General features: G+C 35.0%; 1 protein-coding gene across 6 annotated transcripts in view; it reads left to right on the top strand.

Moving 5' to 3' along the window:
* Positions 1–24,783, top strand: part of NIPBL (NIPBL cohesin loading factor) — a 135,015-nt gene extending 110,232 nt beyond the window's left edge. For 5 of the 6 annotated variants that reach the window (XM_010395173.4, XM_019283352.2, XM_010395170.4 and 2 more), the window contains 23 exons: positions 1,341–1,430; positions 1,680–1,894; positions 1,996–2,098; positions 2,965–3,063; positions 3,155–3,301; positions 4,943–5,077; positions 6,444–6,542; positions 8,047–8,100; positions 9,207–9,315; positions 9,889–10,025; positions 11,543–11,683; positions 11,992–12,085; positions 12,196–12,350; positions 12,612–12,702; positions 15,808–15,981; positions 16,507–16,697; positions 17,437–17,544; positions 18,974–19,174; positions 19,592–19,738; positions 21,372–21,667; positions 21,981–22,155; positions 22,732–22,917; positions 23,479–24,783. In XM_010395173.4, coding sequence (XP_010393475.2) covers positions 1,341–1,430; positions 1,680–1,894; positions 1,996–2,098; positions 2,965–3,063; positions 3,155–3,301; positions 4,943–5,077; positions 6,444–6,542; positions 8,047–8,100; positions 9,207–9,315; positions 9,889–10,025; positions 11,543–11,683; positions 11,992–12,085; positions 12,196–12,350; positions 12,612–12,702; positions 15,808–15,981; positions 16,507–16,697; positions 17,437–17,544; positions 18,974–19,174; positions 19,592–19,738; positions 21,372–21,667; positions 21,981–22,155; positions 22,732–22,917; positions 23,479–23,844 — 3,513 coding nt within the window. In that variant the 3' untranslated portion in view covers positions 23,845–24,783. Of the gene's footprint in view, positions 1–1,340; positions 1,431–1,679; positions 1,895–1,995; positions 2,099–2,964; positions 3,064–3,154; positions 3,302–4,942; positions 5,078–6,443; positions 6,543–8,046; positions 8,101–9,206; positions 9,316–9,888; positions 10,026–11,542; positions 11,684–11,991; positions 12,086–12,195; positions 12,351–12,611; positions 12,703–15,807; positions 15,982–16,506; positions 16,698–17,436; positions 17,545–18,973; positions 19,175–19,591; positions 19,739–21,371; positions 21,668–21,980; positions 22,156–22,731; positions 22,959–23,478 lie in introns of all 6 variants that reach the window. The other variant, XM_010395172.4, reaches the window with a different exon arrangement.
* The last annotated feature ends 253 nt before the right edge of the window (positions 24,784–25,036 follow it).

Raw genomic sequence — 25,036 nt, 5'->3', positions numbered from 1 at the left:
ACCATCCATGCATTGTTGGAAGGTGTGTACTATGCAGTACCATCAATCAGGGTAGACTGTTGTGTTATTTATAAATTTGTAAGAGAAGAACAATGAGTACAGGACAGCTGAACTTCCCTTTCCTGTTCAGATGGCAAGAAAATAAGATGATCCATTGGTAGCTGTTGTCATCAGAAACTTAAACTAGTATTTCCATTCAGAAATTAACTCACACCTCTACAGATTTTTCTTTCCTGCTAAATTGAATACTGCTGTTGGATATTTTCTTCTAAACGGTGATACTATTGCCACGATATTTGTCAAGGATTGATAAATGCATATAAGTGCTCTCTACTATGGTTTGGACCCATGTTTCATAGAATAGGTTTTAGGGGAAAATCTATTCTGTTTTGACATTTTCAAACATATATTTTTTTTTAGAAATAGATTGTCTAGTTTGTTTGAACACTTGTGCATGCTTTTCATGTTTATCTCTTGATACGTTGATGTCTGGGCTTGTTAATTGTACCTTTCTCCTCTTGCTGATGCTTGCAAGCTATGTTATAGCTGCATTTGTGTCAAGATTCTCGGTCAGTGCTGTTAATACTGAACTTAAGATGGTTATAAGTTAGAAATTTCCTTGCTGAAGAAGAAAGTTTTCTGGCTGAAGAATTTTAAGCCAAAAATTATTCTTCTGCTTTCATTTTGATTACTGAATATGATTTGTTACAGGCTTCACAGTTTGTCTTTGATTGTTCTGGTTTTTTTATTTGTTTGAAAGTAGCTAGGCAGTTAAGCATCAAGCACCCTTATATTAATACAGTTATTCACAGAATTCCAAATTTATCAAAGGCTGGAATTCCTACTCACAATTCGCACATATGTCAGAGTGTTAAATATATATATATATATATATGCATATATATATATATATATGTAAACCTAATCACTATGTCTTGTAGGCATGCTTTGAAGTCTTGAACTCATTCATTTTGGAGTAAAAAAAAAATACCTTTTTCTGCTGTAATATCAGCAACTGCAAGGATCTGCATGTTTAAGTATAATATTGAGCAAATAAAAGTGGTTTATGGGTTTTGCCCTTTTTTCTTCCTCTGTGACAGAGGCTCCTCATGCAAGATCATAGAAGGAAAACAAATCAATCAGTCTGTCTTAAAACCGGTCTTATTCTTGTCTTAATATTTTTTTGACTTTTTAACTAATTGGTTAGAAAAATTATTAATGCTCTACAATTATGGAAACAACTGATTTGAGTGTATTTTATATGTGGACATGCAGATTTTAAGATGGTAATTATGACTGTGCAATATTCTTGTTTATAGCTATCTTTCTACTTCTGACAGGTTTCGGGAGGAGATGATGAAATTCAACAGCTGCAAAAGGCTTTACTAGATTATCTGGATGAGAACACAGAAATTGATGCATCATTAGTGGTAATTTTCAGCTTTCTTTCATTAGGAATGTATATAAATAATTTCAGTAACATACTGAATAAAATGATTTTTGATTATGCATATTAGTGCTTCAATTAAATTGTCACCCTAACATATACTGTTGATTGTATTTTTTAAAATAATGTTGATGCATTAGATGCATTCCCTAAATCTCATTATAAATCTGTTAATTTTCTTTTTCTGTATCTGTTGGTTTTGTTTTCTGTGCATCCTGCTCTATTTCTCCAGTTTTCTCGGAAGTTTTATGTAGCTCAGTGGTTCCGTGATACAACTATGGAGACAGAAAAAGCAATTAAATCTCAGAAGGATGAGGATTCTTCTGAAGGAACTCATCATGCAAAAGATGTTGAGACCACAGGACAAATCATGCATAGAGCAGAAAGCCGCAAAAAGTTTCTTCGCAACATCATTAAAACTGCTCCATCTCAGTTCAGTACATTAAAGTATGTTTCATTACCAGTTACTTCTTTATTAGCCATGCATTTGATGTTTTAAGTAATTTTTTTGTGAACACATTCTGATTAACACGTGGAATTTATTTCAGGATGAATTCTGATACTGTGGACTACGAAGATGCATGTTTGATTGTTCGCTACTTGGCCTCTATGAGGCCGTTTGCCCAGAGCTTCGATATTTATTTGACACAGGTAAACTGTGCTGGAAGTCTTAGTATAGTGAGGCATGGTTGGATTCTGATTCCAAACACTTTCACAGCAATGTGCCATATCTGTCCATTGTTGACCAGAGGTATTTACAGGCCATGATAACACCATGTACTTTCATATTCTGTATTGATGGCATAAGTGATTAGGTTTCTTTTTCTTGCATGCATTTTGTATGTGCACACATTATTTTATTTATTCATGTGTGACTGTGGTAAAAATCACTGTATGCACACAGTCAGAGGATCGTTACAAAGTGTTGAAATATTTTTCACAGCTTCTGTAAGGTGCTTGCTCCTTTGGTAGGATTAGCTCATGAAATTGAGCGTAATTTGATTTGAAAGGAAAAGCTAGACTGGCCAGTTGTTTGCAGTCCATGTTACTGTCACTTTGGAAGCTGCTGTTTGACCAGCGTAATTTCTTGCTTTTTATCGGAGAAGGGGCACTAACATATTGGCAGAATGACATGTTTGAAATTCAGTACTAGTTTAGGTTGCACTGCTTAAATTGATCTGCATACAAAGCCATTTTTAGAGTGCCTATATCCAACATTGCTGTTAAAAGAACCATGGTGAAAGCTACAACTGAATGACAGGAGTAGACTTTGAAGTTAAGAACCTTTTAAGCCATCTTAGAGAACTAGCAAATCATGGTAAATATCCATGTGCAGTTTTCAGTGCCATGAAACATCACTTACATGCACCTTTTTATTCTCTGAGAAGATAAACTCAGCTTTTAGGTATTATTATTTTAGTAATATTATTTGTATGTTATTCTGCTGCATTTTTGCTCTCAATTATAATTTGCTACCTTCCCAAAACAATTGAATCTTTGTTTTTGTTCTGTTCTAGATTCTGCGTGTACTTGGTGAAAATGCAATTGCTGTTCGAACAAAAGCCATGAAGTGTTTGTCTGAGGTTGTTGCTGTAGACCCCAGTATTCTAGCCAGGGTAAAGAAAGAAATATCTACCATGCCCATATCATCCTTAAAATAAATCTTTATTTCTTAATCTGAATCTTTGCTTCATATGTTCTTTTTAGCTGGATATGCAGCGAGGAGTTCATGGGCGGCTAATGGATAACTCCACTAGTGTACGAGAAGCAGCTGTGGAGCTGCTCGGACGATTTGTGCTCTGTCGTCCTCAGCTTGCTGAGCAGTATTATGACATGCTGATTGAAAGAATTTTGGTACGGTGATTTGTGGTATTTATGGTAAAATAAGTGGCATTGGAAAATTTGGTTTTAACTGAGCATATTTAATAAATTGGAATTGTTTGAATGGTGAGCCCTCATGCTTTTAAGAGCAACCTTGTAAAATGCACCACTTGCTTCTAGGGAGGCTTTATTATGTTGAAAGGTAAACTTCTACAGAAAATTGTACTGCATCAGGACCAGGGTTACATTCCTTTTGATTTCATTATTAGTGCTCAAATTAGCTATGTCATGGTTTAAGCCCAAATAAAAGTTTAGCACACACCACTCAGCTGCTCACTCAACCCCCCACCTCTCTTACCCCCACTCTGGTGGAATGGGCAGGAGGATTGCAGTAAAATTCACATGTTGAGATAAGAATATTTAATAATTGAAAATAAAGTAAAATGCAATAATAATGATAAATAATAATAATGGTAATAAAAAGGAGACAAACCATTGATGCACAAAGCAATTGCTCACCATCTGCTGACCGATGCCAGAGCCCCGTTCCCAAACCTAGATTGACTGTGCTTCCTGGTAACTCCCGCCAGTTTATATACCAGGCATGACATTCTGTGGTGTGGAATATCTCTTTGGCCAGTTCAGGTCACCTGTCCTGGTATGCTCCCTCCCAGTTTCTTTTGCCTACCTCCTCATTGGCAGAGCATGAGACCAGGAGGGGGGAAAAAAGATCCTTGATTTAGGATAAACACGACTTAGCCAAAATGAAAACATCAGTGTGTTATCAACACCGTTCTCATTCTGAATCCATAACACAGCACTGTAACAGCCACTGAGAAGAAATTAACTCTACCCTAGCTTTAACCTGGACAAGATGAAATAAGGAATTTTGCTACGTATTTGAAGTCTGAAATATGGATCATTGAGGGCAGCTTTTCTATGCTATTTTTATATGCTAGCTTTTTTGAAAGGCTTATTAGAGTTTTTTTACAAAAAAAGTGGAGGTTTTGTCTAGTTGTTCAATGTTAATTTAACTGTAGAATAACATTAGCTCATAGCATCCATGTCAGGATTTTAGTCAAGTACTACACATGTGCTATAGTTACAGGATGAAACAAGTTTGTGAAGGCTTTTGGAGGTAAGTAGGTCACGTGCATACAATACTGCATAAAGCAGTTAAACCTGACATTCAGATTCAACAGATTTTTAATAAGGTGATACGAAGTGGAGCTCCTCATCTACCTCTTTAGATGAAGCCTAGTAAAATGAAAAGGACTGCTTGCATGTATCTTATCCATAAGCTTTATCCAAAGGCTTAAAAGTATTACTATCCAAATCTATAGGGAATCTCATGTGTTCCAATAAAGTAGCTAAATCATCACTGCATCTGGCTTGTAAGCTCTTGAGTTAAGAAGTGGATTATACATTTACAACATCATGAGCTCTTAAATAGGAGGGTATAGATGGAGAAAGTGTTCCAGCATTCTGGGAACTCAGCCAGAACTTTTAGAACAAGTTATGCTGAGCTTTTTTTAAATGCATTCCAGAAGATTTTAGTTGCCTTTTCTAAATAAGTTTTGCAAGTCAGATTGGGTGATCTTCAAATACTAATCCGTATAGAACAAATTAATGTTTCTGAATTGTTTTCAAGAGTGTAATTCTTTCTCTTTACAGGATACTGGTATCAGTGTCAGAAAAAGAGTCATAAAAATACTTAGGGATATCTGCATTGAACAACCAACATTTCCCAAAATTACAGAAATGTGTGTGAAAATGATTCGGAGAGTCAATGATGAAGAAGGCATTAAGGTAGAATGAAACATATCCCTCAGAATTTTAGTTATTGTTACTTTAGTGTTTCCCTATTTTGACAAAACAAAAGAAGTATTGCATTGCTCCTTTGTAATAATTATGAGTTATGAATTTTTAAGAGCCAATATTTTAGCTTTCTGTAATGCTCTCTGACTTATTTCTCTTTCTTTTCTATCCTCTGTTTTCTGTAATTTCTTTCTGAGAATTGAAATATTTTAAATATTGTCCAGAGATTTTTTTCTTCTTGCAAATATTTTCTCTGGTGCTTTTCTAACAAGCAAAATTGGCATAAAACTTATTTCTGCAAATTAATAAATTTTAAGTAAAAATTAACTACTTGATATTAATATATGCCATATATAATTATTAAAGTTATAAACTATTTATCTGTGCTAATTTTGTATTAATTCTATGAAGCAATTATTAGCTCTAAAATGTTGCTTATGTGCTCATACTCTACGCTTTGTGTGGTGTGTGTTTGCAGAAGGGCACAAACTTAAGATGATGTGTTAAATCATAAACCTGAGGATTATTTTGTTTAATTTGACAAAATAATTTTATAATTTTTGAGTCATTAGGGATACACCTGTAATAATTTTGTATCACACTCTCAGTAAAATTTGAAAACTTTAAAGCTGCAGCAGATATTTTTACCTCTTGAGGTACATTAATGTAAAGTGGCTTTCTGAGAAGACTCTTAATCAACAAGTAGATGAACAGCTAAAGCCAAGGTGCTGCTGGAAATGGAGGATGACCTTGTTCTCTCTCCTCCTTCCTTCTACTTTTCTAACAATATGAGAAAAAATGGGGCATTAACTTCAATGTGATTTTAACAATTCCATTAATGAGAAGTAATTTGGAATAATTTTTGTTCACTTGCATTCTACTCTGTATTGTCCTCCATTCAAAAACATTGGAAGGGAATATAATTCCTATATTTGAGTATAGAGACTTGGTTTCTCTCTCTTTCCCACCTTGTCCCAGCTGTTTTGTAAACTAAAGGAACCTACCACTGCTGCTGAAGTTCTGCTTTAGGAATTGTTTTTTCAGCTGTCACGTTCTCAGCTGTGTTTTCCTGAGGAACACCAATTAGTGCAAGAAGGTGGTAACTTTATTTCCTGTAGCATCAGTTCCCATTGTTTCATTTTGCTGAAGTTTGACTTGAGATCATTATAAGTCCTGTAATAGTAGATCTGGGTCTGTCTCAGACAACATTTCCTACTACAGTCTCACTTAATTTGCATAATTCCTTATGAAATGGCACAGATCATCAGCAAATCTATTGTATGTGGATGTATTCGAAATAATACTTATGTGACAATATAAGTTTATTTATTTCTGCTAATATTTTATTTTCCTTCAGAAATTAGTAAATGAGACATTCCAGAAGCTCTGGTTTACTCCAACTCCACACCATGACAAAGAAGCAATGACAAGGAAAATACTAAACATCACTGATGTGGTATGTTAAACAAATTTTATTTGTGTGCAAACTTCAATTTTGTTTTTAGTATCTTTGAAGTATTATCTGTATTTTTTTGAACATGATAATTTGTCAGATGATTTCCCTTTTGTATTTCCTGGCATGAAATGTATGCCAAAAATATTCATGTGATTGAGCAGGCTGTAGGAAATTTTCAACGCTCGCTAATCTGCTGGCAAGAATAACTGTGATCACAGTATATTCAGGTTCTATCAAGTACTTGTTCAGTTAAAATACAACCAATTTCTATTGTATGTAACATTCTGCAAGAATTGCTAGTAGCAGCATATAGTTAAGCCTACCTAAGAACTTGTCTCTTAAAAGAAAATTTTCCTCAAACAATTGATAACCTTTATTTGGCAAGGTTAATAAGCTTTTTTAATAAATATAGGGTCATGTTTTTGCTCAGAGTAAATTGGTGTCTGCATAATTGTATCTTCATTTTTAGGAGCAGCAAATTAAATAGCATCTCTCCAAAATAACAAAATCTGTTCCAGATAAAAATGCTTTAATTTGTAGTGAAAATGTGTTGTATAAAACCACTGTGCTGAAAAGGTGTTTTAATATCAATTATACGAAGATGTAAATCTCAATAAAAAACTCACTTCATTACTTACAGTTTTAACTTCATTCTGCTTTACAGTATTTTGAAAAATTACAGTCTAGTTTGCATTTTTGCTGTCTGACAAGTCAGTCAATTTGACTTCAGTTTAATTCTCAGTTCTCCTGCCAGTTCTAATTTGAAGCACCTGTGTGCTGTTCCTGGCATACAATACCAGTGAAGGCTTGGTTTGGTTATATAAAAATATGTGTATATATACACATAAATAAATAAATATGTGTGTGTGTATACTCCTCTCTGGTGCCCAGTGTCTGGACACAAGGGAATGGCCTGAAGATGTGTCAGGGAAGGTTTACGTTGGATATCAGGAAAAGGTTCTTCATCCAGAGGGGGTAGTTGGGCACTGGAACAGGCTCCTCAGGGAAGTGGTCACAGCATCAAGCCTGGCAGAGTTTAAGAAGAGTTTAGGCAATGCGCTCAGGCACGTAGTGTGACTCTTGGAGTGTCTTCTGCAGGACCAGGAGTTGGACTTGATGATCTTTGTGGATCCCTTCCAACTTGAGAGATCCTGTGATTCTATGATATACATGCATGTCCATTTTCAAAGTGTCAAATTTGTACTTAAATTCGTGCAAAATTTTCTACAAAACAGAAGTTTGTCTTGCACTTAGAGACAAGTCTCCAGTAAAGCATGTAGGCTTGTGTTTGAAATTTGTATTTGTACGAAATACAAATTATAGAGTCACTTAAATGGTGGGAATTATTTTTCAAATGTAGAAGACAGTTTCTGGTCCCCGTTGTTCCTAATGCATATGAAAATGTATGCACGTTTACTGTTCTTTTGAGATGACATTTGTATTGAAGTAATTTTTCCTCATATGCCTTTTTTATTAACCAGTTTATTCTCAAAAATACTTATAGGTTGCAGCTTGTAGAGATACAGGGTATGATTGGTTTGAACAGCTTCTTCAAAATGTAAGTAAAAATTTTTGAATGTATAGTACAATCATTGTTAGAATTTTAGTATTCCTTTTGCTTCTAAAACACATGGAAGGGGGGGGACTCCAAGAGCAGTCCTACAATAGACAAATTCAATTCCTGCCCTTTAAACATTTGACCTTTTTTTCTATCTTTCTCGGTGCAGTTTTCTTTGACGTTAGTTTCTGTCTTTGCAAATGATCTCTTAAAAATACTTCACTTCTTGGTTTTGGGATGAGTTTCATGTGTTTGTTTTTAATTTCATTGGTTCTTCAGTAATGACTGACATAACACAAAGTCCACAGCTAAGATACTTAATTCTGAAATAAGGTATCTAGTAATGTAGATTTTTTTTAAACAGTAGATAAGTGTGTTTTCACATTCATTGTCTTTTCTACACAATTTATGGAAGCAGTGAATCCTCAGAGTATAAGTTACTTCTTCATTATATTCTACTTATACCAATATTTCTAAGAAGTTTGCTTTGTTTATAGCTCTTAAGTTGTGTTGTCATTCTGCACATCTTGCATGCACTGGTTAATTTTCAAGCAAAAAATCCTTTGATATGAGTAAATCAGAGCCTCTTCATTAAGAGCCTCTTCACTGAAAAAAAGGCTATAATACAGACTCGATCCTTCTTAGATACTAGAAGAATCTTCATGGACACAATTTTAGTATCCAAAGTCATATGTAAAAAGTTTGAATAAAATGTTTATACACAGGTATGTTAGATCCTCATTTGGTATTTTAGCATAGGGCCAAAAACATTTGTTTTGAATTTGCTCTTTATTTCTCTAAGCATTTAAAAAATCTTCTAACTCCTGTTAGTTTCTGCATTATTTCATTAAGCATAAAGCAGCTTTCATCCCAATGGAAAAATCAGGAGAACTTCTACAGATTTTTATTGCAGTTACTTTTTCTTTACTTATGTTGTATTTTTACTTCCCATAATTTTTTTTCACCATGTAAGTTTTATGGAGAATTAAATACTTTTGTAGTCTAAAATTCTTGTGTATCTGTAGTTATTGTTATAAAACCAGCATGTATCCTATGCAAATGAATGCAGCTTTACACTAAACCATTTCCTGTTTCATCTGCTACAGCTGTTGAAGTCAGAAGAGGATGCCTCATATAAACCTGTGAAGAAAGCCTGTACTCAACTTGTTGACAATTTGGTTGAGCACATTCTTAAATATGAAGAATCTTTATCAGGTAATATTATTTAAAACTCAGCTAAAATCCTTTGAATTTTTTATGATACTGTAACAGTTGTTCAAATCACTTCATTGTAAGAAGTTACTGTTTCAGAATTCCTGTTATAAAGCTGATTGTAATAAATCATTGCTCTTAAGTTATGAAATTTTGAGCACTGTGTAATAATAAAACTTCCCTAATCTTCACTAGCAAAGTACAATAGGAGAACTACTTTTAAAATAACTTGTTCTAAATTTCAGATCACTAAAACCAAAACAAACGTGGCAAATTTTGTTTGCATTAGTATGTTCTACCTTGTAAGAGGAATCATTAGCTGGGCTAGTCTAACATTTACAGTAGGGAGTTTAAAAACTAGTGATGTCTTTGATGCATCTTCACTTCTTTTTGAAAGTCTTTTGTGGTCTCTTAAAAATGTTAACACATTATGTTCCCATTTCTAATAAGAATATTCTGTTTTGGTCTTGAAAGAGATGCAATGAAAGAGGTACTTAAACAGTAGGTCATATGTTTTTCACTGCTTAAACAGTATTTGGTCTTAATATCTTTTTCATATTTTCTAATCTTTTGCAGATTCTGACAATAAAGGTGTGAATTCTGGTCGCTTGGTTGCTTGCATAACCACTTTGTTCTTATTCAGCAAAATAAGGCCCCAGCTAATGGTCAAACATGCCATGACCATGCAGCCATACCTGACCACTAAATGTAGTGTAAGTAGAGAAAATCAGTCTTTTTTTTCTCTAGATAATTGAGCATGAAAATGAACATCGATATTGAATACTTGATGAAGTTTAAGGTAGGAAAAGAAAACTTAACATTGTAGGGTTTTTTTCATGGGCATCATAGCTTTGGAACTTACTAGATCCTTTTGAAGATCCCTGTAGCTTCTAAGATGTTCTTCCTCACCTTCTACCTCCATATTTTACAGCCAAATGAAACTGAAACTCTTTCCCAGGTTTTCTCCTGTTAGGAAGTAATTTCTTAAAATTTAGTTTACAGTCACGGTCTTAAAAGTAGTTAATATTTAACATATGAGTCATAAGACTAAGGGTAAGGTTCCATAAGATAGAGTGATCTAATATATAGCAAATATATGAGAAGAAAAATGTCTTACTCCATTCTCTTCTAGACTTCATCTCTCACTTCTCTAGCTCTAGTGCTCTTGTATTCCTCTGTAAGACATTGTAGAGAGTGCTAACACTGAAAACCTCCCCAGCTCAGGTCTCTGAATCCTTGCAGTGGTTTCTGCCATTTTGATCTGGCACCCTGATCTGTTAGAAGGAGCAGGGCAGGATCATGCACCCATGGCTCAAGGAGGATGAGCATGGGTGGGTGGCAGCAGTCCCTTTCAATAGGTAAGCTGCCCAGGGCAGGCTTAAGGGGTAATTTTCACCAACGTAGGTTGTAGGTACAGCCTGGCATTTTCCAGCCATTTTCCACATTCTCTAGGCACATTTACAACAGACTCTTAGAGCTGCTTCTGAACAAACAGTATTTAGAGTTATCTAAATATTTACTTGCTGCAGCTCCTTTAGTGGGTTGCGTATGGTTTGTATTTACACATGGTTGAGATGAATCATAGAATTACCACTGACAGCTTGAACATGTCAAATGGCTTGATACTAGCATTAGGGATTTATCCTGATTAGCGAGCTGGATTTGTCAAAAGTCCATTTCTAGCAGGATGTCTCTTTAATAGATAAATATTTTCCATAGGTTCCACACTTAACATATACATGTTAAGTGTATATGTTAAGTGTTAAGTCACAATAATGCAAACCAGTAGTAATTTTAATTGTAATTTCTACACTTGTGCAAATTATTACCTTTTGTTTAAGGTGCATTAAGTCATAGCACAACTTCATGTTGTTGCTGATACCTGCTTTCAGGTGTTGTGTTTCTAGTGTGCATATCTCAGGAAGAGTTCCTAGATTTCTTGTAGGACTGCAGAAAGTTACCAGACCCAAAGGTTTTCAGGTCTGATGCAGCCTTGATAAGAGGTGTATCCTGCTCATCCAGACTTTTTTCCCCAGAATACCTGTAGTAAATAGAACTGAATTTCATAGTAATACGTCATTTAATAGCAGGTGTAAAATATATAAATATTCTTTTAGATGTTTACCAAATATCTTAAATAAGTTGGAGTTTTCAACTACCAGTGCATATTAATAGTACTTAGCATATCCATGGCCAGAAATGTTAAACACCATAAATGCTGTTTTTTCAGACCCAGAATGATTTCATGGTGATCTGCAATGTTGCAAAAATCTTAGAGCTTGTAGTGCCGCTAATGGAGCACCCAAGTGAGACCTTTCTTGCCACTATTGAGGAAGACCTCATGAAACTCATCATCAAATATGGCATGACAGTAAGTTTTTTATTGCTACTATTCTACTGATTACATTTCACATGACTTTGGTTTAAAGACAGTCTTGTCTTTATTATGAAGATAACTTCTGAGTCATGAAAAATCAGTGTACTTGGTTTACGGGAGTTTGCACTGGTTTTGCTGTATTTTAATGAGTTTGAGCAGGTTTTCAGAGCAGTCTAGGGATGGACATCACATGATATTAGATTGTTAATTTTAGTTCAGCATAGGTTTTTCCTGCATAACTTCACAAAAAGCTCAATTTAAACTTCTAAATAGATAATACATTTGTTCTTTCTTGCTCCTAGGTTGTTCAGCACTGTGTGAGCTGTCTTGGGGCTGTTGTGAACAAGGTCACTCAGAACTATAAATTTGTGTGGGCCTGTTTTAATAGATACTATGGTAAGTAAAATCATAAAAAGTAATTGTCACTTGTCAGTATTGACTACAACTCTTATCTTAGGGATATACCACAATTAAACACTGTGATAAAAACTTTTATTTTACTGCAGGTGCACTTTCTAAATTAAAAAATCAACATCAAGAAGACCCCAACAGTACAATACTTACTGCCAATAAACCAGCACTCCTTAGGTCACTTTTCACTGTTGGAGCACTGTGTCGGCATTTTGATTTTGATCAGGAAGATTTTAAGGGCAACAGTAAGGTAAAATAACATTTATTCTCCATGTCTTATAATGAATGCTCTGCTTTAATTTGAAAGCACATTATTCCTAGTCCCCCAAAGCTATATATTTTTCCATAATGCATATGGTATAGCTTTCTGGTTTTTAATACATGATTTTGCAAGGACTATGCAGTGAAGTTGTGTTTCTCCTTTTCTTTTTGATAGATATGCTTTTTATAAAAGATTAAAAACATCTGTTTCGTCTTCAAATGGCTATTATTTTTGTTTTAATTTGCTCAGGTTAACATTAAGGATAAAGTACTTGAACTGCTGATGTATTTTACAAAGCATTCAGATGAAGAAGTACAGACAAAAGCCATTATTGGTCTTGGTAAGAAATTAATAGTTTTTTTTATTCTGCTCTGGTAAAAATCCATGTGTATCAGTAGGAATTCATGTATTTGTGCAGTCACAAGAGAGTTCGCTTAAAATCAAAACTTAGTCTGTATTTTGTTTGAGAACTGGCCATAGAAAAGCTGTCAAAGGGTTGCTAATTGCATAATTCTGCAGCAGACTGGGTGCTTTTGACAGCGAATGCCTTTTGATGTGTGACCAAGTTGTAGAGAGCAGCAAATTTCCAAGGTAATGAAGATGTTATTTTTTTTCTCCACATGCAAGTATGTTTTAACTCCAAACCTTGTTTTCCAGTCTACAAGGTAAAAAGATGGAAAAACTTTGAACATTTTAGGGGTAGGAGCAGACATTCTGCAGGAGTCAAGGGAACTCTGCAGTTCATAGTAGCTGGATGGCCTTTGTGGGATTAATATGTCATTTCAGTGATTTGCAGTAGAAAATGAACTTCCACTGATTTAGGGACAAAAATCATAAATTGGAGAAAATCTTGTTTGGGCAGATTGGTCTTGGTTTCTAGAAGAGTTCAGTTCATGGTTATTGTTTGGTCTAAAATAAATTGTCTCCGAGGCATGAGAGCCTCTGTTGTATGATTTAACTACAGACAAGAATTTGCCTCTTTGTGTTGCTATTTAGGTGGCTTTTCAGATATCCTACTCTAATTCAGGCTAGTGAGGGTTCTGAGGATAAGGATCAAGACTGAATCTTCATTTCATATTCTATGAGAAACCATTTCAGGCAGCTGAGCAGGATTAATGGCACTGGAGTTGCCTCTGTTGCAGGAGCAATGCTATGGTTCTCTGGACTGCTTGGAGTTTTTCTAGGCATTATGTCAATGTATACAACACTTAACTATAGTCCAGTCCAGTTTAATTGCACTCTACAGAATATTGCATGTGGGGTAGGGTCTGTATTCCTAACCATAGACATGATCACTCTGCTCATGGATATACAGTATGTCACATTTGCCAAAAATGTTTCTGAATTATAGACTGAACTGTGATCCGTTTTGTCAGTAGCCATTCTTCAGACTTTTTTTTCTGCCTGTAAGCGTGTCAGTCTTTATTTTAATTAAACCTCACTGTTTTCAGTGATACATTGATTTCATCCAAGTACTGATTCTGAAGATAGCTGTTGTGTATGTGTGTATGGCGATGTGTTAGCAGTGCAAATGCCCACCTTAGGCTGGTCACTGAGCAAAGTTGCCGAACTCATTCAATGTTTTTGAGCAGCAGTATGGTGAAAAGGACTAGCAAGCTAACTCAACATTTATATATCGTGAAAAGGGTCATGTGAAGAGTGAACATTCCTATTAGCCTGTCACGTTAGTAGGGACACTCAACAGTTTTAGCCTTTGCCTTGGGATGTGCCACTGCTGTTGAGGGATTAAGCTTAATCCTAAGGTTAATAATTGTGGTTATGCTTCTTTTCCAGATGTGTACTTGCAAAGCAAGTTGAGGATATAAGATTTTGTTAATAAATTTAGCTAAACTTTTAAGTATCTAACAGTTAACATTTTACTCAACCAAGTTCAGTGCTTACTCTAAAGATTCTTAACAGAGTGAAAACAAAGGTGTGAAGAGAAATGGTGTGACAGCATCTGTCAGATGTTAATTCAGTCTTTAAAAAACATATAGCAGGTGCCTTTCATCTGCTATGACAGCCTCTTATGCCAAGTAAGAGTTCTTCCCCAGTTAACTGGGGCTGGAAAAGTAAAAATTTCTCTGAAAATACTGGTGGTTTAGACTTCTTAAAGTGAATGAAGAAAAAAGCTTTATGAGTCGTTACACATATGTCCATGTGCCTTTCATTTTCAAAATTAACCATAAGAAATGGGTTGGATTCTGCACAGAGGTGGTCAAGTTACAAACATCAATATGCACTTTTATAGACTGCACAATCATACCACATAGTCCAAAGACACCATAATTCCTTTTTCTTCTCTTTTTCCCTTCATCTCACCTGCTTCTCTCCTTCTTGTTTTGGGACTGAAATGAGATCTGAAACACACTGAGGGCTTGCCTTGGACTTAGCCTTTACCTACACTGTCTTTTCGTGTGTATGGAGCCTATTTTAAAAACTTGACTCAACCTTCCCTCTGTTACAGCTATTTTTATACATTGCTTTCGCAATTTTATTTGCTTTCATTTTTTCCCCCATTTTTCTTTTATGTTCCTATATTTTCTGTGTGCTCATTTAAAATCTGAATTTTTTGTGGTCATAGAAAATGCATCTAATGTCTTCTTTTCCTAAACAGTCTTAAAAAAATGAAATAGTTAAATGTAAATTAAATTAGGATGTTATGTTCCCATTACTGTTTTTCTAAGATACTCTGTAGTCAGCAGCACTTCTAAATCTACATACATTATCTAAAATGGTATACACTACCAGTAATTTAGAAAAGTTTTTATTAAATACAGACTTAAGGACAGCCAGTTCCTTGACTACAGCTAAAAACAGTTCTGTAGTGTGTGTCATCCAACACACATAGTCATCCAACACAGACAGTCCTCAAGAGAAGACTACAATAGGTATATGAATAACGACAGCAAGAGGTATAAATTTTACTGTGTTCCCTGGAGATTATTTTTTCTATTACAGTGTTAAATACTCATGATATTTATCAATTTTTCCACATTTTCTCTGCATCCATGTGAGTCACATTTTACAGTTGCAACAAAATGTTTGTCTCTAAATGTATTAGATTGTCTGTATTAGAAAAATAACAGATAATTTTTGGTAATGTTCCTTTCTTGTTCTTATGATAGCTCCTAGTCACTGAGATGCAGGCCACTACACTGGACCTGGTTCCAGACCTGTATAACTTTCTGTGCAGCTGCCCTGGGTCAACACTGCATTTTATCCATCAAACAGAGTTGTGGTTAATAGAACTGATATGGCTATCAGAACTCCTTGTAAGCAATGGATGGTGTCCGTACAGAAACACGATACTGTTTGGACTAGAAAAAGCCATGCTGCTGGGAGGAGATAAATGTCATACCTTTCTTCTGAAGGACTTAAAAAGCAGAAATACAATTTCTAGATTATAATAATGAGAACCATTTCCTCTTTTCTCCACCCTTAGGATTTGCATTTATACAGCACCCAAGTTTAATGTTCGAACAGGAAGTGAAGACTCTGTACAACAGCATTCTTTCAGATAAGAACTGTTCTGTAAACTTAAAAATCCAGGTGTTAAAAAACCTCCAGACCTACTTGCAGGAGGAGGATACACGTATGCAGCAGGCAGATAGAGACTGTAAGTGCTGAGTTCTTCTGTGCTCATGATCCTTGCAAAACCTGACTTTGTTGCATACAGTCACTATATATCTGCACCGAGTCACTTAAAATTGTAACCAGATCAGTAGTGTTGTACCCGAAGTATCTTAGAATGATTTAAAAAGAGGTATATGCATAGATGTATTATTTACTTCCAAGATGTATAAATACTGGAAGCAATCCAGAATTCATAATTGCTGTAATGCTGGTAATAATAATTTTTATCAAAAAACCCTCTAAGTTTAATTTGCAGATAAAAAAATAAATACTACATTTTTAGAAATCCTTTATTAAGGAATTAAGACTTGAATTAAAATTTTGTCTCTCTAGTTTTTTATATATATTTATACATTAGCTGTTCTGTGTTTCATGAGATCATAAACCTATTTTAAGACAGCTGAAATGTGTATTTATTGTGAAACTTAAAGATCAGCATATATCAAGTCATGGCAAAAAAAGTGATTATATTATGGTGAGTGTGCTATTGCTTTTGTCCTTTTTACAGGGAAAAAAGTAGCAAAACAGGAAGACCTGAAAGAAATGGGTGATATTTCCTCAGGGATGAGTAGTTCCATCATGCAGCTATATCTCAAACAGGTCCTTGAGGCTTTCTTTCATAACCAGTCCAGTGTACGCCACTTTGCTCTAAATGTCATTGCACTGACATTAAACCAAGGTCTCATCCATCCTGTTCAGGTATGATAGGCTTTTGTGGTGGGACTTTCTTTTATTCATGTTTTTAGAGGCTTTCACACTTACTATATAAATTTCCAGGTCTTCTCTTATGTTACAGTGATTTCTTACTGTAGCAAGAGGCCTTTACAGAAGATATATTTTGAAATCTGACTTATGTTGTTAGCCCATGAGATTCCAAATGCTTTATTATCTATTTTTGGATTAAAATGTAGAAGCCCAAGCAGTGCCTAAAGAGCATGTAGATATGTACTTTGGAGCATATTTCTGTTACAACTTTGAGGTATATGCCAAAATGTTTTCTTTGTTTAATTCTTTATCCTGTGTCAGCTTGCTTCCACCTCACCCTATATCCTCCAAACAATATGGAATTCCACAGTCAGTGTCAGAACTTCAATCATCATCTCCATCATTCTTTGCTTACACAATGTTTTGTAATTAATTTTTGATACTGCAACCATTGCACATGTTCAGTCATAAGTGGTTGTTCGGGGGTTTTTAAATGCAATTTTCTGTATTTTAAGTTGACTTTAGAGATTGAGAAAAAGGGAAATACTACCTGACATCTCACACAACTTTGTGAGAATGCTGGTGTCTCATAGTATTTTGTTCTATTTACTTAAAAAAGGGTAGTAAGTTGCATAGACCTTCGTATTCTAATTTCCTCAGTAGAAACAAAGAAAAAAAACTGAGAAAGAGGAGGTACAATGCCTCTAAATAATAATTTCATTTGTTTTTCAAGTGCGTGCCGTACTTAATTGCTATGGGCACAGATCCAGAGCCCTCTATGCGAAATAAAGCTGACCAACAGTTGGTGGAAATAGACAAAAAATATGCTGGGTTCATTCACGTAAGTAATTCTAATTTAACATTATACAAAATACTCTTATGTTCTCTAGTGGTTTAACAGTTGAATATGCTTCAGCTTCAGAAAAAGGGTATAAAGTAAAAGAATAAACAGTAACTGTAAGCAGTTGTAAAAGATGACTCTTCTCCCTGTTTGGAGATTTCTTTTCTGAGAAACAGAAAGGATAATATATTTTGAAGTGTCTCTTCTAGATCAAAATTTCCTTTATGATTCACAGTAATGTTTTCCACACTAAATAGTACTTAAGAGCCTTTATTTTATAAGGTGAAAAGGACTAGCAAGCTAACTCAACATTTATATATGGTGAAAAGGGTCATGTGAAGAGTGAACATTCCTATTAGCCTGTCATGTTAGTAGGGACACTCAACAGTTTTAGCCTTTGCCAAGTGACAAGTGTTTCATAATGTTTAGCAATGATTTTCCTGTATCAGTAGACTAGAAAAGAAAATACCATGTAACAGTCAAAAGAAGTCCTTAGAGTATATATATTAGAGTGTGCAAGTCACCAAGGCTTTATAAAATATAATCTAAGCAGAAGGAGCATAGGAAACATCTGATGAACCTTGCTGAAAGGAAAAACTGAGGGCTACGTAAGGATGTGGAGTTGTGGCATGGCACCAGTTCTGCTTAAGTTCTGAAATTAGGCTGCACCATTCTCCTTATTTTGGAAGATCGCAGTCTAGGTTCAGTGTGTGTACTATGTTATAGGACTTCTCACATATCCTTCCTTGTATTCCACTGCATTTGGAGCATTGCACTGTTGGTGGCATCCAAACAAATACCTCGTCCATTAGGTGAAGACTAGCAGTTGGAATTTGCTGTGTTAGGCAGCTGGGATTTAAGGCAGCGTATAGACACATAGACAACTTTGCTGAACAGCAACAGATGTAGTATGAGGACAGTTTGATATGCAGCCTAACTAGAGATTCAGTGTGTTCTGAAACAAGAGCAGGATCACTGAAGTGAGTAAAATCAACTGGAAATGTTTGCATATATAAAAAAAAAAACCCAAACCACCTAATTTTCTGTTTGTTAGTCCTGTTGTGCTCATATGGATTCAGTTATTGGTTTCACTACAGGTGATACCAAGCATATACATTTGGTAAAATATTCTATTCATGTATGAAAACATTTCAGTGTTCTTGAAAGTCATTTAAATACCTGGCTGTAGTGGGTTAACAGATTAGCTGTGTATTCCTAGCAGAATTTACAGTCAAAGCAGTTCACAAGACATTCTGACCTCTGCCACAAGTTCTGTTTGACAGCTCAAATCTGTTTGCCACCTTGAAAGGTAGTATTGCCTCAGTGCATGTTTTAAATTTAAGTCTTGAATGAGCATCCCTTTAAAAGGAATCAGTTGTACTTCTTGGATGCAATGCTTTGAATAAAAATAAATACATTTCCATTTCAGATGAAAGCAGTGGCTGGTATGAAGATGTCTTACCAAGTACAACAGGCAATTAATACCTGCCCAAAAGATCCTGTAAGAGGTTTTAGACATGATGAATCGTCCAGTGCACTGTGTTCACACCTCTACTCCATGATTCGAGGGAACCGTCAACACAGACGAGCCTTTCTAATTTCCTTACTCAACCTCTTTGATGATACTGCAGTAAGCACCACATTTCCTTCACTTAAAAAGAAGTTAAAATGCAGTGTTACAAGCTTAAATTCTCCTTTTATGATGTATTTTTATGACATAATTATTGATAGCTTTGTCCCCAATGTACATTTTTTGCTTTGTAATGTGAGGTATAAATATAAGGTATATAAGGTATTCTGTGTAATAGAATGCATGTTACATCATTCTGTACCTTTTTATACTCACTTTGGACTGATCAGAATTAGTGTATCTTCAGGTATGACTAAATTTTGCATGTATATATGTTGTTTAGAGTGGGTTTGGGGGCTATATAGAAAAAAATTGTGATCATGTTTTTTGCTCTATACCATTAGGAACACAGGAGAGGTGTATGAATCCAAGATATTTGTACGTGTATTTATATGTAATCTTTTCTTTAACTTTCAGAAAACGGAGGTGAATATGCTTTTGTACATAGCGGACAATCTAGCCTGTTTTCCTTACCAAACACAGGAAGAGCCACTGTTTATAATGCATCATATAGACATTACGCTATCAGTTTCTGGTAGCAACCTACTACAGTCATTTAAAGAGGTATGTGCATTTATATTTTAGTATATTTATTATGGTGGAAATAAGTTTCTCTATAATGTGGTCAATTTTTCAATGGATGCAGTACCATTATTATGGTGTGAACCAGTTGCATTACTTTGCATGTAACCAATAGTAATAAAACAAGTCTGTTCTGACCTGTATCTGGTAGACACTAGAAAACTTTACTTACATTGATGCTTATATTATTAAAAAAGAATTACGAGTTTTGAGATCAAGTCTATATAATTTCCCAGTATGGCTGAATAACACTTGAGTGTATGCATCTGAAAGTACATGAGCCCAGAATCATCATGGAATACTAGTTTGTCATGGTTGTTTGTAAAATTTTAACAATAAAATCCAGTTTGCAGTTTATTTCATTGTCAAGTAGCTGATGGCAGTTGCGTTCGTGTTGCCTGAGAGATTTAAAATGCACTGTTTATTGCAAGAGAAGAGCGGGCAGTATTTCTTAAGGGAGCACATAAGAACCTTAATCATGATAGAGTGCCTGTTGTTATGGCAACACACAAGCGTGTAAGGGAGAGTCCTCTGCTTCTTAAAGACTTCAGTGTCTTCCTTTCCTAAATGACTTTTACCGTAGAAGATGCAAATTGTCAGGAACCAAACCAGTTTCTAGAATGTCCAGTTTGACTAATAAATACAAGTCAGAGTTGATGCCTGAAAGTTCACTGCCTGAAAAGTACTGTGCTTTAAACTCTCACCCTACCAAAGTTGATTTTTAATGTGCTAGAAAGAGACGATGCATTCTTCAGGTTGAGAACCAGTGTGTAGCACCCAGCACCAAAAGGTTGAGATCTTGATTAGGTCTGTGTCATGAAAAATCATACTATGTGCAGTAATAATGCATGTGTGAAATTTTGAAGATGTACAAGTAGTAGAACTAATCATAGAATCATAAAATGTCTTGGGTTGGAAGGACCTTAAAGATCACCGCATTCCAGCTGCCTGTTATGGGCAGGGACACCTTCCATTAGACCAGGTTGTTCAGAGCCCCACCCAGCCTGGCCTTGAACATTGCCAGGGATAGGGCAGCTGATTATTATTAATCATTATTAATACATTATTAATTTGATCACTTTGGTCAGCAGTGCAATTAGTGTCACAGAGTTTTAAGAGATGAGGATTTAAAACCAGCTTGGACTAGTCTGTACCCAAAATACATGTGAAAATCTCCATGATACACTGAAATTATATTCAGGTGAAAGAAAACCAGAATTTTCTTCCTGATTTATTGTGTTTGGCCTTCTACTTGTGTTTTGCTGTCACTGCTAATGAACTTCAGCGTAATATGAATATATGAATATTCATATATATATATAATTAATAATTATAATTAATATAATAAACTTTTAGTGATCACATACTAGGGGAGTGCTTGTTGCTTCACTTCCTTTTGTATGCACCTCACAAGAAAATCTGGGCTTTGGATAAATTTTTCAGTATCTTTTTGCCATAAATAATTTTAAGACTATCAAATTATAAATTAATAACATTGTTCAGGTAATTCTTGCTAATTTAAGCCACTAATGATTTTTGGACAGATTATTTTAGGAACATACATGATGTTACTTACTCTAATTTTGGAATGTGTGTTAACTTATCTGTCTTGCAGTCTATGGTGAAAGACAAAAAAAAGGAAAGAAAGCCTTCATCGGATGAGGAGACTGAGAGTGACAGTAACAGTGGTAGCGGGAGTGAAAGTGAGGAGGAAGCTTCTAAGCCTCGGAGGTTACGGAAACGAGTGGACTCTGATTCAGATTCTGATGAAGAAAATGATATAAATGCAGTGATGAAATGTTTACCAGAAAATTCGGCTCCTTTAATTGAATTTGCTAATGTCTCCCAAGGCATATTATTACTTCTGATGCTGAAACAGCATCTAAAGAACCTCTGTGGATTCTCTGATAGGTAAGGCTATTTAGGTAGTAGGACACTTGTAATGCAGTAAGCTGTTTGGGAGTTTTTTCTATTTATTTAAGCTGATTGTAACTACTTGTTTAAGCAATAGATTTGCTTGTGTAACAGAGAAAACAAATTTATTACGTTGAATGTAATGAAACTTTGGCTTAAAAAAACCAAATTATTTTATTTCTTACCAGGCTATCTATTGTATATGGAATAATTCAAAGATAAATACTTACATTGGAGATTTTAAAAGCTTTTTGTTCAGATTACTCTGGACTTTCCTTGAAAGATCTTCTCTTTTGTTTTCTTTAAACAGTAAAATTCAAAAATATTCTCCATCTGAATCTGCGAAAGTTTATGATAAAGCTATAAACAGGAAGACAGGAGTGCATTTCCATCCAAAACAAACCTTGGATTTTCTGCGGAGTGATATGGCTAATTCCAAGATCACGGAAGAAGTGAAGAGGAGTATAGTAAAACAGTACTTAGATGTAAGTAAAGTTGCTTTGCAGAAAGTCTGAAGTCTTTAATGCAATATAAACTTGAAAGTACACTTCAAAATGTTAAGTTCCTGGTTGTCTGATATGATGTGTGATCTTCCTTTCAGGATGTTTAGCAGAACTGTATTTCAAAGATTTCTAATAAGTTTAAACTCAATGATAATTTCAAGTAAAGGAGGTTCATCTTTATAGAGTATTTTCTAATTTCTGGCATCCATGTTGTATACCTGTCCCATATTAATTGTTCACTTTATTCCTGACTGTTTCCATCTGGGAACAGAGACTGGATGTAGTTTATTAACTGCCCCTCACCTCCCAACAATAACAATAAGTTTGAGAAAACTTGCCTTTTGGAAAACACAGGAAGAAAGCTTTTATGTATCTCCAAGAAAAAAAAAAAATCAGAAAGTTAAGTTTGTAGAACACAACAAAATCGGTTGAAGTTGTCTACTGTTTGTTTTACCCTGTTTCTTTATATTGCATTTTGTTTCTAACATAATGTGGTGTGATATAAATGTCCATTTTTAAAGTTACAAAGTGAACTGATTTTTTTTTTTTTTTTAATAGTTCAAGCTCCTTATGGAACATTTGGATCCTGATGAAGAGGAAGAAGACGGAGAGGTGTCAGCTAGCACAAATGCTCGCAACAAAGCAATTACCTCGCTGCTTGGAGGAGGCAGCCCTAAAAACAATGCAGCTGAGACAGAGGACGATGAAAGTGATGGGGAGGATAGAGGAGGAGGCACTTCAGGGGTGAGGCGGAGGAGGAGTCAACGTATTTCGCAGCGTATTACGTAAAATGATTTTTATGTGCTTATAAATGTCAGTTTATTATATTAAATGTACACCAAGTAATGTAATCCACATGAAAGAAAGCATTTTGTAGATAGAGATTCTCTACTTAACCGTTTATACAACTTTTGTAGAAAGTTTAACAGAAAAGACAATAAAAAAAACCAAACTAGAAAATGAGATTTATCCCGTATAAAAAGTTATTAATTTTCCTTTGGAATGTACTGTGTGTTATCCTTTTTATTGTTGCCAAGTTTTTATGTAGCTTTATGATTCATGTGTATATATAATTTTATATATCAATAAGAGATAAAGACACGGGTACAAATTAAGAGTATGTGGTTTTACAAGGATATGTTAACCCCTTGGCGCTGGCGGTCGCGGTGCGTCTCATTGCCGGCAATGGAATGTGTGCCGGGGAATCCCAACTCCCGGCGTCAAGGGATTAAAAGCAATAAAAGCAATAATTTCACTAAAGTTCTTTTGTGTAACACTTGGTCTTTTTTCCCCCCAATGTTTTAGTCATTGAGAAGGTCAAAACGAAATTCAGACTCTACGGAGTTGGCAGCACAGATGAATGAAAGTGTTGATGTCATGGATGTCATCGCTATTTGCTGTCCAAAGTACAAAGACCGACCACAAATTGCAAGAGTAGTACAGAAAACCAGCAATGGCTTCAGTGTTCAGTGGATGGCAGGCTCCTACAGTGGCTCCTGGACTGAGGCTAAGCGCCGTGATGGCCGCAAACTGGTGCCTTGGGTAGACACTATTAAAGAGTCAGACATTATTTACAAAAAAATTGCTCTAACGAGTGCTAATAAGCTGACTAATAAAGTTGTGCAGACTTTACGATCGCTGTATGCCGCCAAGGATGGAACTTCCAGCTAATGAATTTGTACATGCAGCCAAATTTACAGGAATTGAAATAACAGAAAAACTTGAAATACCAACTTTCTGGCAAAAAAAAATCAGTTAAATGAAGAGTAAGAATGGAACCTGGGACGCGGGGAAAAAAGAAGGAAATGTTTGGTAAACATTTTTGTGGGAGCTTCCTTCGCTGTTGTGCAGCAGAAACTTCTCAGTTCATTTTTACTCCCACTGTATTATAGTTTAACAAAAAAATTGTTTATATCTTGAAAAAAAAAAAACCTTTCTGTTTAAAAAAAATAAACAAGTGAATGTTGGAAATTAGTCTGTTAATGTTCTTAATAAAGTGTTCTTGGAGTTTAACCTAGCAGCGGATGGCTTTCTTTAGCTTAGCCCAGTTTCCAGGGAAGCATTGTTTTTCCAGGCTGTAAAGTGGCAGAATCTCCTGGATATATAATTTATTCTGTTGAAGAAAAAAAAAAAAAGAAAAAAAAGCATGCAGTATCTATGACCTATCTGCAGGAGGAGTTTTTGTAAATGTAGATTTTGATGTATTAGGTCACCCTGAAATAATACAAGAAAAGGGATCCCCAGCAAATCTGGTGGAACGAATACTGCAATAAATTTTTTTACTTCTCTTTGTTACTTGTCTGTTTCCATTTGAATTTCTTATTGTAAAGATCTGTTTAAATCCATTTATATTATTTTGCAGTCTTTTATGTAAAATTTACTATATCAGTGGTTTTCAAAACAAGACATAAAATATTGTTTATACAGTTTGTATAGGCTGACTTCTGAATAATTGGTATCTTTTTATTTTTATCCCTAAAAGGGTGTAAACACAAGTTAACTCCAGGGTTTTATTGTATCCTGCAATATTTAGTATTAACTATATGATTTAGCACTGTGCCAAACACATTTTCAAGAGTACATTTTGATATAAAAAGAAACTATAGTTTATTCCTTGTATGCTTCAATTTCTTTCTAATGCTGTCCAAATGGTAATTTATGATAGTTCAAATTTTGGGAAAGCTGAATGACTCCTGCTTGGGCGAACTGGCCATGTATGCATTTCTCTGGGTTAGTACAGAGAGGCTTGTGTCAAGAGGAGCTAGCTACCAGTATCTGAGGTGTGAATGGGTATGAGTCTGGGCAATTACACTACATTCCTTCACAAATGAATTTTTTTATTTAAAGTTTGTATATTAGACTA

Source organism: Corvus cornix, chromosome Z (genome assembly GCF_000738735.6).
Source record: "Corvus cornix cornix isolate S_Up_H32 chromosome Z, ASM73873v5, whole genome shotgun sequence".
NCBI lineage: Eukaryota > Metazoa > Chordata > Aves > Passeriformes > Corvidae > Corvus > Corvus cornix.
This window is presented reverse-complemented; position numbering and strand designations above follow the sequence as displayed.